The sequence below is a fragment of the Salmo trutta genome, chromosome 35 (assembly GCF_901001165.1).
Source record: "Salmo trutta chromosome 35, fSalTru1.1, whole genome shotgun sequence".
Taxonomy (NCBI): domain Eukaryota; kingdom Metazoa; phylum Chordata; class Actinopteri; order Salmoniformes; family Salmonidae; genus Salmo; species Salmo trutta.
The window spans coordinates 989,961-1,006,516 of record NC_042991.1 but is presented as its reverse complement, the minus strand read 5'-3'; the positions used below and the strand labels follow the sequence as shown (position 1 = coordinate 1,006,516).

The 16,556-nt window shown below is 43.7% G+C and overlaps 1 protein-coding gene across 7 annotated transcripts in view; it reads left to right on the top strand.

Moving 5' to 3' along the window:
• Positions 1 to 15,781, top strand: part of LOC115174438 (wiskott-Aldrich syndrome protein family member 1) — a 172,257-nt gene extending 156,476 nt beyond the window's left edge. For 5 of the 7 annotated variants that reach the window (XM_029732949.1, XM_029732948.1, XM_029732947.1 and 2 more), the window contains 6 exons: positions 512 to 592; positions 5,800 to 5,856; positions 9,806 to 9,978; positions 10,160 to 10,336; positions 11,550 to 12,100; positions 13,964 to 15,781. In XM_029732949.1, the coding sequence (XP_029588809.1) occupies positions 512 to 592; positions 5,800 to 5,856; positions 9,806 to 9,978; positions 10,160 to 10,336; positions 11,550 to 12,100; positions 13,964 to 14,124 (1,200 nt within the window). In that variant the 3' untranslated portion in view covers positions 14,125 to 15,781. The remainder of the gene's footprint in view (positions 1 to 511; positions 593 to 5,799; positions 5,857 to 9,805; positions 9,979 to 10,159; positions 10,337 to 11,549; positions 12,101 to 13,963) is intronic. The other 2 variants (XM_029732952.1, XM_029732953.1) reach the window with 2 other exon arrangements.
• Positions 15,782 to 16,556: the final 775 nt, after the last annotated feature.

The window sequence follows — 16,556 nt, the reverse complement described above, 5'->3', positions numbered from 1 at the left end:
CAAACACAATGTTACTGGTCAGGTTCCCCATCCCATGCTCCAACCCCCCTACCCCTCCCGGGGGTTGCCATAGCAACCCTACATTGTTCTGCCGTGCTGAGCTGGCCAGAGATTGAAAGAGCAGCAGTTGCAGTAAGATGGAAGGACAGACTGTCAATAAGCAGCCATGACCACAGCTAATGCACACATCACTGCCTGTTACACTGTCTGGCAAACACATACAGATAGGCTACATAGGGATGTAATCTTGGACAAGGGGCTATGCTATAGCTATGTGTGTTGTTTCTGGAGCTAGTAGGACAGTTATTTGACATAGGGAAGTATATGTATCTGCTGTATATATTCTTATGAATATATATTCTTATGAATATATACAGTAATATATATTCTTATGAATATATCTAGACTCCTGAAACCTCTCATGCCTTAGATAATATCCCTCTCTTCCCTACCTCCCTCTCTCTTTCCCTTCGTCCTCTCCTCGGTCTCTGTTGTCTCTGACTCTGTGCAGATGGAATTGCCTTTTCATGTGTGGCCGGAGGGCCTTATCAGAGTCCCCTCTGAACCCTCTCCCCTCCTTGCCCCCCCAGAGGTAAGACTGCCCCGCCCCTCAGGCCCCGTCCTGGGACCCTCGGGTTAGCCTGCTGCCCCCCTATCTAACCCCCCTCCTTTTGGGTTTGCCCTGCCTAAAGCAGTGCACTGGACTCCCACTAACTCTGCTTCAAACCCCTGCTACTTACCTGGAAACCCTTGCTAATCACCTCTCTAACTACAAGGTGCATCTGGGACGATCACTGACTGGCCACTAGTGGGATTCTGCTTATTTCACAGTGATTGTATCCTTTTGGATTAACCTGCCACCCTCTTCCCGCACCTGCTCCCGTGACCACTGTGTGGTGCCCACTAACACAGACCCCCTCCCTCCACTCTTTGGGTTTTGGGTTTCCACTAACTGCCAGGATGGTTTTGATCTGATGTCTGAGCTTGGACTTAATCACATATTTCTCACTGTACTTCACTCCCTGTACTTTACAAGTAGGTATTTTCTACAATGTACTTAGTATACAGTCTCCATGCTAATGACCTAATGATTGTTAGGTAACCATAGCTCCCCTCCCTCCCACCCCCAGGCTGGGTTAGGACCTCTAAAGGGGAGTAGAGAGTGTGCTGGGGGTGGCATTATGCTGAGCCCATCACATTACTCACACACACTGTATATACACACACAGCCTGTGTGTACACAGCAAGACACTCCTGTGTGCCACTGCCACATTCAGATGAAGGAGGACTGCATGGGTTAGTCATACAGGCCACCGACATCAGCCACATGTATAACAGTAAAGACTAGTGATGCACAAATATTACATTTTTGGCCGATACCCGATATTGTCCTTGCCAAAAAACCCGATACACATTTTTTTTGCGTCTTTTTAAGCATTCTAGTACAGTTAAATAGTTACACACACAGCGGTCTAAGGCACTGCATCTCAGTGCAAGAGGCGTCACTACAGTCCCTGGTTCGAATCCAGGCTGTATCACATCCGGAGTCCCATAGGGTTGCGCACAATTGGCCCAGCGTCATCCGGGCCGTCATTGTAAATAAGAATTTGTTCTTAACTGACTTGCCTAATTAAATAAAAGGTTACACACACACACCAAAAAGTTATTTTGTCTGTAACCCTTGGACGTCGTGGGTGTGAAGTCAGGCGCAGGAGGCAGAAAAATGTTTGGTACAATATATATTTAATAAGTACCACACAAGAGAAATATGCCCAAAACAACAGGGCGTAACAAAAACCCAAAGTCCAACAACACGATACACTACATAAACACAGTGAAAACACGTTACGAACCGGCTCAGAGTTCGCAACAAAAGGGAGACAACGTGGAGACAAGGAGTATCAAAAATATATATTTATTAGATACCATAACTAGCACAACCAAAAACAAGGTGTCTGCATGGAGAGAGTCTCCCCAATGACTGTGGAAGAGTTGTCTTTATCCTGGGACACACCCGAGCCCAGGTGTTTCCCATCAAGCTGACGACCCTTCCAACTCCGCCCACTGGCATCCTAATAAGGAACAAGAGCAAAGAGAGAAAATACAGCAGACAGAGTGGGAGGGTCGTCACACAAGCCCACACACAGAACAGGTGGAGAGGCGGGCTTAAATAACACCACTAATTACCTAAATGAACACAGGTGCAACTAATAAAGACATAACTAACAGAAAAACGAAAAGGGGATCGATGGCAGCTAGTAGGCCGGTGACGACGACCGCCGAGCGCCACCCGAACAGGGAGAGGAACCACCCTCGGCAGTAGTCGTGACATTGTCGGCATTTACGTATGTCCCCATTACCAGTAAAACATAATCAAAACCTATACTTTCACTTGCTATTTCTTCTACTTAGCAAAACGACATAATCTGGTTCAGTAGCTAACTATATAGCTAGGTGTAATCATCTAAAATAACCCTAATTTATAAGACATTTCTTATTTGATTAATGGTGGTCGGACCCATCTATGTGAAGCTAGCCACAATAAGGATTAGCCACAATAGTGGACTTTGTGGTTAGCCTTCAAAATAAAAGTATGGCGTAATTCTACTATTTGTATTCATTTGCATCACTGCCAATGACATACTTTTACTTTGAAAGCAAACCGCAAATTCTACTATTGTGCCTAATCCTTATTGTGGCTAGCTTCACAACACATAACCCGGTCCGGTCGAGCCTCACTAGCCGGATGAAGCTAGCTGGCTGCTTATAACATTAGCTTTGGGCAACAGGGTTAAGTAGCTGGCTAGCTATTTATTTTCATGAACTGAAGTTCAATTTCAATAGGTGAACAACAAGTGGCAACCTAGCTAATACTTACTCACAAGGATTCCTTAATCATTGCTAAGAATAATGAAAATGACTTCAGTTTCTACTGGTCATTGTTTTCAGGCTGGTTGTATTGATGCTAGCTAGGTACCAAGCTAAACCTAGCTACGCCAGAAGTTGCGGTCTAACCCTAACCCTTTATTACCAACGTGGTATTGTAAACACATCGTTCGTGGCCAGTGTTTGCTCGTTTATTTTGACAGTGCTACTGTATCTTTTTTGACACGCAAAGACCCAAACGGTGTTCCATAGTATGTATGTTGTGAAGCTAATAGCAGTGACGCTATTACTGTATAACTCCAGTAGGGCAACATCTGAAAAATAGCACACTTGGTAATGTGTACCGGTGCTCGACCAGTCGGCGAAAGCCAACATCACCCACGACAGAGAACAGTTGATTGTCAAGGGCAATGAATTCCATTATGTTGGCTTTAATGGATTTCGCCTTTGAGTTGTCTCACTGAAATTTTCATACTCTTTCAAATGACTGCTCGACTTGTCGACTGCTCGATCCACACAGCAGACATTGCGGGCTAGGTTAGGAATGCTGTGCTGGACGTGTAGTGCAACATTTTATGTGGCGTCATTACATCATGTACCTACGTTATATAGGTATGCACGGTAGCTTTGTCATCGGTTTTTAACATCGGCATTAAATTAGACATCAGGCCGATACTGATGTTGCCATTTTTAGCTAATATTGACCGATTCCGATATGTTCACAGATATATCGTGCATCCCTAGTAATGACACATGTAGTACACACACCCAGTGATCCACATACTCATCACTCATAACCAGTAACTGCTAAAGGAAAGGCTTGAGAGAACAATAAACAGGGGGTTTTCACTTCATCTTCTCTGTTGTGTGTGCGAGTGTATGCACCTCTCCATCAGCGTAATGGCCTCTGATTAATCATGGCTAATCAATGTGCATTACTTTTAAGATTCATTATGTTTCCTTCTCTCTGCTGTGTGACTACTGACTATCCTGGGCACGACAGGGTGGGGGCGGGGTCAACTGCAATTAGCCAAACACACCGAGGCTGACACCGGCCCAATCCATGTCACGTCAAATCACAACCCACCGTTGTGTCACACGCCCACCTGATCATCTGTCATACAAATGAGCATGTGTCACAGAAACAAACTACACTGGACAAAAATATAAACGCAACATGTAAAGTGTTGGTCCCATGTTTCATAAGCTGAAATAAAAATCCCAGAAATGTTCCATACTCGCAAAAAGCTTATTTCTCTCAAATGTTGTGCACAAATTTGTTTCCATCCCTGTTAGTGAGCATTTCTCCTTTTCCAAGATAACCCATCCACCTGACAGGTGTGGCATATCAAGAAGCTGAATAAACAGCATGATCATTACACTTGGGGAAATTGTGCTGGGGACAATAAAAGGCCACTTTAAAATGTGCAGTTTTGTCACACAACACAATGCCACAGATGTCTCATATTTTGAGGGAGAGTGCAATTGGTATGCTGACTGCTAGAATGTCCACCAGAGCTGTTGCCAGATAATTTAATGTTAATTTCTCTACCCTAAGCTTGCCTCCAACGTCGTTTGAGAGAATTTGGCAGTATTTGTGCTGAGGAGTATTTCTGTCTGTAATAGATACTTTTTGTGGGGGAAAAATGTATTCTGATTGGCAGGGCCTGGCTCCCCAGTTTGTGGGCCTATGCCCTCTAAGGCCCACACATGGCTACACCCCTGCCCTGTCATGTGAAATCCATAGATTAGGGCCTAATAAATGTATTCCAATTGACAGATTATCTTATATGAACTGTATCTCAGTAAAATCTTTGAAATTGTTGCGTTTATATTTTTGTTCAGTATAACAAAAAATCAGTTATCTATCTGCATGAGTTAGATTAGAGCTAAACTGTAGTTACTAACAGGAATGTTGATTGATCAACAATCGATCAAGCTATTTTTTGTGTGTCCGTGTGTTATTAATGCTACAGTACAAATGGTCACATACAAGCCAGTCCAGCGTTGTGACCTCCACCTGCCAAGTCTCAAGACTCCAGATATTTTACTGCACATTTGTCTAAACAAATGTCTCACAACAACTGTTATTTCAAACATTTGTTATATCTTAGTGCATCATAAGTGTTTCATTATGCTTGTGTGTAGGATGTTTAAGCAAGGTTACTTACAAATTATAAAAACAAATGTGCCTAATTAGACATAATGATTTGAGGCAGATACTTTGCTTAACTAAAGTGTTTGACCACATTGTTGAGATTTCTGCTGCATAGCAACAGAGTAGAAACACCAACTAACTTTGTGTAGGATGTTGTTGATGGTAAGCTATCCAAGTGTTTCTATGAATTATGACTCTCTTGTTCTTTTCCTGCTTGCCTTATGCTTCCTTCTGGTGCTAACCATGTTGTGCTAATGCTAAACAACATTGTCATGTTTTGTTAGTGTGTGTTGTGTCATGCTGCACTGTTGTGCATGGGGTGCTTGATTTGTGCTTTTTGCGTGTTCAAATAGGCTATTTTATTTTATGTTGAATTCTTGTTTTGTACTGTCTCTTCATTGTCTTTGTATGGCTGAACAGATATGTTATCTTTGAGTTTGTTTGGCACTGCGTGTGTGTGTGTGTGAGTGAGTGCTCTCTAGTCCACTCTGTCATTTGGTTTGTAAGTGGCACATGCACCATGTTAAATTGTATGTTTTGCGCTCTATCGCTGGGTCTGACTGCGCTGCCATTGAGTCCAGCTGTGTCATGTCATTTTATGTTTAACAGAGTTTTGCTTCCTCATCTGTTTCAATGCTCTGCTGCTGCTTTCCTATTTTTGCCACTCTCAGCAGCCAGCGGTATTACGTTCTATTGATCTGTGTGGTGTTAATTCATGCGCCCTGGTGCTTTTCTTGTCATTTTTGTTCTTGTAGTTGCAGGACCCCCACATGTATGATCAGGTCTATAGGTACTTAGACCTCCCAGGGCAGGTATGTGATCTCATTACAAACCGTGTGCCTTCTAGTATCAGTGTGTGAAGTGTTGGCAGCTCATAATCCCTAGGACAATAATTAGAAGTGTTATAATGCATTATAAAGACCTAACATCACGTTCAAAGTGATATGGGAACTAGGGAATTTGTAGTGGATTTTGGGCAAAAAAGCATAAATGACTAAAGTACAGTAACATTTTATGGACTTATTTGGATCTTATCTTTTTTAACTTTGGTGTATAATAGACACCATGTTTTGTGTGGTACTGTAAATGTAACAAGCCCTGTAATGTAAATGTCAGCATTGTCTTGTTCTATTCAGTCAGTCCTGCTGCTTTCCTATCTCACCTACTCTAAGTTCTGCCTTCAACTTATTCTGTCGTGTGTGCCACCTTCTGTGTGTCCTGTTTATATTGTTAGGTTCTTATTTTTCAGAGTAAATAACTCACGGACACTAGAGAAGCTTTAACCAAGTTTAATTCTGCCCAAAGGTTCTGTACAGCTGTAATTCAGACAGCAAAACATTTCTCACCATCACAGTTATATACATCCCACTTAAGACACTCATTCTCTCCAATCCTTACATCTTATGGTTCTACAGGAAGAGGGTAACCAGATACTAAACCCTGATTACTCCTTAAGGGGATCTGACCTCACCTCCTGACCTCAACCCCTCCTTCCCCTAATCCACAGACGTCCACCTGTCTCTCCTATCTCAACACGTTGCTCTCCTCCCTTCCACCCAACACATTCCAAAGCCGTCTGTCTTCCTACAGAGAACCATTAACTTCTGACATTAAAACCCAGTCTCTTTCACGCCTTCTATTCTAGGCTTCTTCTCTATCATTTATTTAATATCTCAATGTTTAAAGTTTAGCCGATTCCAACAATATACAGTGCATTCAGAAAGTATTCAGACCCCTTGACTTTTTCCACATATTGTTACGTTACAGCCTTATTCTAAAATTCATGTTTATATTTCTTTCTCATGAATCTACACACAAAACCCCATAATGACAAAGCAAAAACAGGTTTTTATACATTTTTGCAAATGTATAAAAAAAAATGGAATTATCATATTTACATAAGTATTCAGACCTTTTACTCAGTACTTTGTTGAAGAACCTTTGGCAGTGATTACAGCCTCGAGTCTTCTTGGGTATGACGCTACAAGCTTGGCACACCTGTATTTGGGGAGTTTATCCCTTCTCTGCAGATCCCCTAAGCTCTCAGGTCTCTCCAGAGATGTTCGATGGGGTTCAAGTCCGGGCTCTGGCTGGGCCACTCAAGGACATTCAGAGACTTTTCCCAAAGCCACTCCTCCATTGTCTTGGCTGTGTGCTTAGGGTTGTTGTCCTGTTGAAAGGTGAACCTTCTCCCGAGTCTGAGGTCCTGAGCACTCAGGAGCAGGCTTTCATCAAGGATCTCTATGTACTTTGCTCTGTTCATCTTTCCCTTGTTCCTGACTAGTCCCCCAATCCCTGCTGCTGAACAAAATCCCCACAGCATGATGCTGGCACCACCATGCGTCACTATAGGGATGGTGCCAGGTTTCCTCCAGACTTGACGCTTGGCATTCAGGCCAAATAGTTCAATCTAGATTTCATCAGACCAGAGAATCTTGTTTCTCATGGGGGCTGTCATGTGCCTTTTACTGAGGAGTGGCTTCTGTCTGGCCACTCTACCATAAAGGCCTACAGCTGGTTGGAGTGTTTACGGACATATTCAATCTCTCCCTATCCCAGTCTGCAGTCCCCACTTGCTGTCCACCATTGTTCCTGAAAGCAAAGGTAACTGAACTAAATGACTATCACCCCGTAGCACTCACTTCCGTCATCATGAAGTGCTTTGAGAGCCTAGTTAAGGATCATATCACCTCTACCTTACCTGACACCCTAGACCCACTTCTATGTGCATACTGCCCCAATAGAGCCACAGACGATGCAATCGCCATCGCACTGCACACTGCCCTATCCCATCTGGACAAGAGGAATACCTATGTAAGAATGGATTTATTGTGAAGGTGTAGGCTATATTACATGGATTTATTTGACTTTTTAAAATGTAGATGTTCCAAAGGTCTGCATCAACGGCTTGTAGGCAACATGTGGAAGCCAGGAGATGCTAAATGTGTTTATGTTAATTAACGGTCAATTACCGTGAGACTGTCAGTTATTTGCTTGACAATCACCGGTTGATGGAATTTCATGACCGCCACAGCCCTAGTGGTGCGGTCAGCCCAACGCATCACCGGGGGCACACTGCCTGCCCTCCAGGACACCTACAGCACCCGATGTCACGGCCTGTTCACCCCGCTACCATCCAGAAGGCGAGGTCAGTACAGGTGTATCAAAGATGGGACAGAGAGAATGAAAAACAGCTTCTATCTCAAGGCCATCAGACTTAAATAGCCATCACTAGCCAGCTACCACCCAGTTACTCCACCCTGCACCTTACAGGCTGCTGCCCTATATACATAGACATGGAATCACAGTCACTTTAATAATGGAAAACTAGTCACTTTAATAATGTTTACATACTGCTTTACTCATTTCATATGTATATACTGTGTTCTGTTCTACTGTATTTTAGTCAATGCCAGTCCGACATTGCTCGTCCTAATATTTATATATTTCTTAATTCCATTCTTTAACTTTTAGATTTGTGTGTATTGTTGTGAACTGTTAGATACTACTGCACTGTTGAAGCTAGGAACACAAACATTTCACTACACCCGCAATAACATCTGCTAAATATGTGTATATGACCAATAATATGTGATTTGATTGGTGGAGTACTGCAGAGAAGGTTGTCCTTCTGGAAGGTTCTCCCATCTCCACAGAGGAACTCTGGAGATCTGTCAGAGTGACCATTGGGTTCTTTGTCACCTCCCTGACCAAAGCCCTTCTCCCCCGATTGCTCAGTTTGGCCAGGCATCCAGCTCTAGGAAGAGTCTTGGTGGTTCCAAACTTCTTCCATTTAAGAATGATGGAGGCCACCGTGTTCTTGGGGACCTTCAATGCTTCAGACATTTTTTGCTACCCTTTCCCAGATCTGTGCCTCGACACAATCCTGTCTTGGAGCTCTACAGACAATTCCTTCGACCTCATGACTTGGTTTTTGCTCTGACATGCACTGTCAACTGTGGGACCTTATATAGACAGGTGTGTGGCTTTCCAAATCATATCCAATCAATTGAATTTACCACAGGTGGACTCCAATCAAGTTGTAGAAGCATCTCAAGGATGAACAATGGAAACAGGATGCACCTGAGCTCAATTTCAAGTCTCATAGCAAATGGTCTGAGTGCTTACGTAAATAATGCATTTCTGTTGTTTATTTTTAATACATTTGCAAACATTTCAAAAAACAGTTTTTGCTTTGTTATTATGGGATTGTGTGTGGATTGAGCATTTTTTTTATGTAATACATTTTAGAGTAACGTAACAAAATGTGGAAAAAGGGAAGGGGTCTGAATCATTTCCGAATGGACTGTATGTGTAGAATGAGCATCCTACTCTGTTTCTATGTAAATATGCCATATTGCTTAGTCTCCAATGAAAATGAAAGGATTCGCTATGACAACAGCAGCTGTGCAAAACCAAGAGACAAAATAATATTTGCTTATGAGGCTTTACTTGTGTGTGTGAGCGCGCCGCCTAGATGATGGATGTTTAGTTTTTAGTTATGGGCACAGAAATGTATGCACTCTCTCTCTATTCAATCTCTTTTCTCTCTGTTGCCTCCTGTCTTTAAACTCACCTCTCTCTCGCGCTCTATGTAAAATGAACAGATAGTTCTTCCCCCTACTTGTGATCAAAGCAGACATGAGGGGTGTAGGAAAGTTCTGTGTTTCTGTCTAATAGTTCTGTGCAGGTTAAAACTCTAGTTTCTCTCTCTCGTGTCTGTCCTCTCTTCCTTCTCCTCCTCCATCGTCCCTCCTCCAGGTAAGGGGAAACGACCGTACTCTGGAGACTGAGAAGGTACCGCGGGTGCCTCATGACCGGAAGAAGGAGTGGCAGAAACTGGCGCTGGGGGCAGAGCTAGCTGAGGACGACTCTGAGGAGGCCTTGAAAGAAAGAGAGGTTAACGGCTCCGCCACCTACCACGACAGGTCTGGGTGAGTATGCATGTGCGCTTCCTTGTATCTCCGTACATGGAGCATTGTGGAATGCTATTAAACCCCAACGCTATTCTATATGGAGCATTTGTGACCCCCCCCCTTTTTGTGTCTCCCTCGGAGCTCCTTTGCATATGGAGTGGATGTGTCCCACTCTAACTCTTCCCGCTCTCTCTCTCAGAGCTCCTATGTACTTGGAAGGGATGGACGGGCCGTTCTCCCTAGCAGCGCTGCCCTACAGTCAAATGAACGAGCTGCTGAACCGTCCTGGGGACAGAATGTACACGCGACCCCACGACCCCCCACCACTGCCCCCCATGCACCCTCTGGGAGACATCAAACCCCCCTCCATGATCAGGTGGGTGACACACACACAAACACACACAGAGGCAGACACACACACAGGCACACAAAGTCTTCCCACCACCTCTTTGGCTCTCTGGCTTTGACTCTGAGGACGCTATTCAAGTGAATAGAATATTTTTGTTTTTTTTCCAGTTTAGGTCTATTCTCTGCTTTGTTGCTCTGTTCTCTAGCCAATTGTGTTGTGTTTTGTTCTGGTTAACTCTAATGATGGGATGCGAGCGGGTGCAGATGTGTTTCCCATCCCCAGAATTTTCTTATCTGAGCGTGGGCAGAGGAAATGAGGGAGTATGAACACATGGATGGATGGATGGATGGATGGATGGATGGGAGGGTAGGGGAGGGGATGGAGCGAGAGGGAGAGGGAATAAGGACACTGGAGCAGTTTCTTGCTCTTTCTATCCTCCCCCTCTCTCCTTTTGCTCTCTCTGCTTTCTCCCCCATCTCTCATTTTGCTCTTTCCTCTCCCCTCCCCATCTCTCATTTTGTTCTCTCTCCAGATTATTGTTGTGTTTCAGTCATTCTTTTGCCTTTTCTCTAGTTCTGTATAGACCATGCATGTCAGACTAATTTATCTTGATAGGTTTGACACACACAGTGTTTGGATGACTAGACATCACTTATGTAATGTTTAGCATGACAAGTAAGTGTTAGTCAGGGACAGGAAGAGATCGGGATAGATGCGGAGAGAGAGAGAACATGTCAGGAGAAATTACCTCAAAGAGAGTGAGAAAGAGACAGAGCGAGCGAGAGAACCTGTAGTACACTCACCCTTTGTGTTGACCTTTGTTTTCAGCCCAGACGTATTGACTCTAGATCAGTGTTTCCCAACCCTGGTCCTTGATTACCCCCAACAGTACACATTGTTATTGTATCCCTGGACAAGCACACCTGATTCAACTTGTCAGCTAATCATCAAGCCCTCAATGAGTTAAATGAGATGTGTTTGTCAAGGGCTACAACGAAACTGTGTACTGTTGGGGTTACTCAAGGAACAGGTTGGGGAAACACGGCTCTAGATGGCACCGGACATAACACAGTACAGCTTTCTCCTTCTTGCTTTACTTTCCATCTCCCTGTTATCTCCACTAGATATTCTTCAATTTCTTGCTCTCTCTTGCCCCCCCAACCTGATTATAAGTTAGCTTCCGGTTAACAGTACCTCTTTCTCTTTGTTTCTCTCTCTCTGTCTCTCTCTCTCTCCTCAGCTCCAGTTCAGGTTTTTCAGACAGCAGACCCCAGTCTCCAGCACAGATGCATGGCTTCAATTCCAACACCCCTCCCCCTCCGCCTCCCCCTTTGCCTCCTCCACCTCCCCCCTTGCCTTCTATGTCCAGCTCTGGCCCACGGGGCACCCCTCCTCCCCCTATCCCTCCTCTACCAGTCCAGCAGCAGCCCCCGGCCATCCCCCCTCCCCCTGCCCCCCTCCAGATCGCCCCTGGCGTCCTCCACCCTGCTCCTCCTCCCGTGGCTCCTCCACTCCACCTCTCCTCCCCGGCCCGCCTCCAACAGATCCTGGACAAGGGCCCGCCCCCTGGCCAATCAGATGGCACTGTACTGCCCCCGCCCCCTCCTCCTCCTCTGCCTCTCCCAGGAGCACGGAGCTCGTACCCCTGCCCGCCAGGCCCGCCCCCCGTGCCTTCCTTCCTGTCAGGTGCCGTGGGGTCCCCAGCCTCTCACTCCAGTGGGAAGAAACATTCTGCCAGCCTGCCGCCCATCAGCGACGCACGCAGCGTCTTATTGGAGGCCATTCGCAAAGGTGGGTGGGGCCTTAGTGTATCAGCCAGTAGATCTTGGTATTGTGGTAATATGGTAGCGTCCGAAGCTCAATGTGCGTGGTCATTGGACAGTATTATAACAGAAAAAAGCTCTTCCATTCTGTCTTATAGGTTGCTATAATCTAAATGAGTGTTCCTTTTAAAGGTACAGTGAGGGAAAAAAGTATTTGATCCCCTGCTGATTTTGTACGTTTGCCCACTGACAAAGAAATGATCAGTCTATAATTTTAATGGTAGGTTTAGTTGAACAGTGAGAGACAGAATAACAACAAAAATATCCAGAAAACGCATGTCAAAAATGTTATAAACTGATTTGCATTTTAATGAGGGAAATAAGTATTTGACCCCCTCTCAATCAGAAAGATTTCTGGCTCCCAGGTGTCTTTTATACAGGTAACGAGCTGAGATTAGGAGCACAGTCTTAAAGGGAATGCTCCTAATATCAGTTTGTTACCTGTATAAAAGACCTGTCCACAGAAGCAATCAATCAATCAGATTCCAAACTCTCCACCATGGCCAAGACCAAAGAGCTCTCCAAGGATGTCAGGGACAAGATTGTAGACCTACACAAGGCTGGAATGGGCTACAAGACCATCGCCAAGCAGCTTGGTGAGAAGGTGACAACAGTTGGTGCTATTATTCGCAAATGGAAGAAACACAAAAGAACTGTCAATCTCCCTCGACCTGGGGCTCCATGCAAGATCTCACCTCGTGGAGTTGCAATGATCATGAGAACGGTGAGGAATCAGCCCAGAACTACACGGGAGGATCTTGTCAATGATCTCAAGGCAGCTGGGACCATAGTCACCAAGAAAACAATTGGTAGCACACTACGCCGTGAAGACCTGAAATCCTGCAGCGCCTGCAAGGTCCCCCTGCTCAAGAAAGCACATATACATGCCCGTCTGAAGTTTGCCAATGAACATCTGAATGATTCAGAGGACAACTGGGTGAAAGTGTTGTGGTCAGATGAGACCAAAATGGAGCTCTTTGGCATCAACTCAACTCGCTGTGTTTGGAGGAGGAGGAATGCTGCCTATGACCCCAAGAACACCATCCCCACCATCAAACATGGAGGTAGAAACATTATGCTTTGGGGGTGTTTTTCTGCTAAGGGGACAGGACAACTTCACTGCATCAAAGGGACAATGGACAGGCCATGTACCGTCAAATCTTGGGTGAGAACCTCCTTCCCTCAGCCAGGGCATTGAAAATGGGTCGTGGATGGGTATTCCAGCATGACAATGACCCAAAACACACGGCCAAGGCAACAAAGGAGTGGCTCAAGAAGAAGCACATTATGGTCCTGGAGTGGCCTAGCCAGTCTCCAGACCTTAATCCCATAGAAAATCTGTGGAGGGAGCTGAAGGTTTGAGTTGCCAAACGTCAGCCTCGAAACCTTAATGACTTGGAGAAGATCTGCAAAGAGGAGTGGGACAAAATCCCTCCTGAGATGTGTGCACCCTGATGGCCAACTACAAGAAACGTCTGACCTCTGTATTTGCCAACAAGGGTTTTGCCAGCAAGTACTTGTTTTGCAGAGGGGTCAAATACTTATTTCCCTCATTAAAATGCAAATAATTTTATAACATTTTTGACATGCGTTTTTCTGGATTTTTTTGTTGTTATTCTGTCTCTCACTGTTCAACTAAACCTACCATTAAAATTATAGACTGATCATTTCTTTGTCAGTGGGCAAACGTACAAAATCAGCAGGGGATCAAATACTTTTTTCCCTCATTGTAACTAGCTAGCACTTTGAGGGTTGGACTTATGTGACCTCTCTCTTTCTGCCCCCACCCCACTCCCTCTTTCCCCCTCCCTCTTTGCCTCCCTACCCCCAGGTATCCAGCTCAGGAAGGTGGAAGAGCAGAGGGAGCAGGAGGCGGCCAAACACGAGCGTGTGGGGAACGACGTGGCCACCATCCTGTCCCGACGCATTGCCGTCGAGTACTCCGACTCGGAGGATGAGTCCGAGTTCGACGAGGGAGACTGGATGGAGTGAACGAGATGGAGGGAGAGGAGAAGAGAAGGGGACAGAGGGCAAAACTGTCACCCAACCGTACCTCCTTTCTAGATGTCAGAAGTTTATCCTTACAACTGCTCTCACCTGTCAGTCCTGTTTTACTTCCCTTTCATGCACTACTCTACACCACTCTCTCTCTCTCTCTCTCTCTCTCTCTCTCTCTCTCTCTCTCTGTCAATTACTGTTCTTCTATGTGTGTTTGGATAAAAAGCTCCATGTCAGTTGTTTGTTCCATGTGTTCTGGTCGGGTTATGTTTTTGTACTCATTTTTCTACACTACTGCACATCGTTCAGTTGCTGTCATGTTATTTTCCTTCTTTATCCTCCAATACTATGAAATCCTCCTCGTGTACAGTTGTTTCAAAAATAACCTTTTAAAGAAAAACTATTGATGAAGAACGACACATTTTTTATTTCCTGTTTGTTTCTCGCTGTTCAGTATTAACGTAACAAAGTGGCATGACACTTCTGTCCTTAGTACTGTCTTGCCTCCTGGTGGGCCAAAGTGGAGGTGAATGCATTCTGTACTTTATTATCTCTTCTTGGAGTTTCTTTTCTAACAGAAAAACACATGCCGTTTTTAAATGGGCCAGTTGTTGCCAATATGAACTACTTGAAGGATGGTAGCCATCCTGAATATCAGTCGGCTGTGGTTATTTGCTGAGGTGATTTATTGGAGTTGTTCTGTGTTTTTATATCATCCGATTTGACTTATTACCTTAGAACAAGGAAAATATTGTGATGATGATATGTTATGTGATGATTGTTGTATGATTCTGATGATGAAGATAAAGAAGAATTATGGTGAGATATTAGATTAATCAGAACCACTTAACAGTAGTGTCCCACTGGGCACACACAGGTTTAATCAACGTTGTTTCCACTTCATTTCAATGAAATTATGTTGAACCAACGTGGAATAGACGTTGAGTTGACGTCTTTGCTCAGTGGGGTCTGACCAATGGGAACCACTTATAGAAGGCAGATTATTTCTCTGTGTGTCAACTAACGAGAAGCCTTACCTCGTTTGACTCTAGAAAACTAAATAAGGGCTCTATTCAATCTGTATCGCTGAAGCGTTACAGATTGTGCAATACAAATTTTAAGATAATTTCCGATTGAGCCGACAGGTGCTGCGTTTACTGTGAATGCAGTCTCCGCTAACTTGGGAACATTGCCTTTACATTTCAATCACGCTGTAATGCTAATCTTCAGCGATACACATTGAATAGAGCTCCCACAGTTGTTATGAAGAATTTAAATGAGTTAACGCCGTTAGTCTACCTGTGTTTCTGCTGCCAAGGGGGCGGGGCCATGATGAGAAAGAAGGATTCATCTGCCTTCACGGCTCCCTTTGAAGATGTCTGCCGTCCTTTTCTTTATTTTTTCTTTCTTTCGTTCTTTCTTCTACTTGCCTTATTGTTTGTACAGACATATCGTTGAGTTGATGAATGTATTGTGCTGTTACTACTTTCTGCCTGTTCTGGTATGAATTAACTGTTTCTATGTTTGGGGAGTGGGAGAGAGGAAAATTAACCCTGGGTTAAAAAAAATATACTGTATAACATGTAACTTGTGTAACTGTTGACTATAACAGTTTGCTTGAGTTAATAAAAGCTAATGTTATGTTTCAGGAGTTGTTGTTGTGTGTTTTATTAGTGTGACTTTTAACTATTAAGCTTTTATTAAAACTCATCCACTTTAATGGTATTTCTTCAACATTCTAAAGCTCCCATTGTTTAAAACTCCCATTCTTAGCTGTGACTTCCAAAAGGTTTTTCCACTGTAAACACATCAGCTACATTTACCACTTTCCCAACAAGTTATACAACAACTTAGTGTATGGAATCTTAGTCTACTTCTCTGATATTGAAATCTGAAGAAAAAAAATATTCAACCAATCTAACAATACAGCTGTTTTAGTAACCGCATCAACTACATTTGAAACAAATACAGTTTTGGCCACTTTCCCAAAAAGTTAAGACAAAAATGTTGAGCATATGAAATATTAGTATACTTATCTGCTATTCAAATCTGAAATCGGAACAAAAATACTTTCTACCAATCAAGGTGTTTTCGCAAACGCATTATTTTTACTAATAACAGATATTTTGACCACTTTCCCAACAAACTTATGAAAGAGTATGGTCTAATTATCTGGTATCATATGAACTCATATAAGACATGGAACATTTTGTAGAATTGCAGGATATTCACTTTAAAATTGCAACATTATCTCTCAATTTAAATCCAATTTTATTGGTCACATACACGTTTTTAGCAAATGCTATTGTGCAGTAATTTCTAACAAGTAATATCTAACAATTTCACAACAATACACTCAATACACACAAATCTAAGCAAAGGAATGGAATTAGGAATATATCAATATTTGGACGAGCAATGTCAGC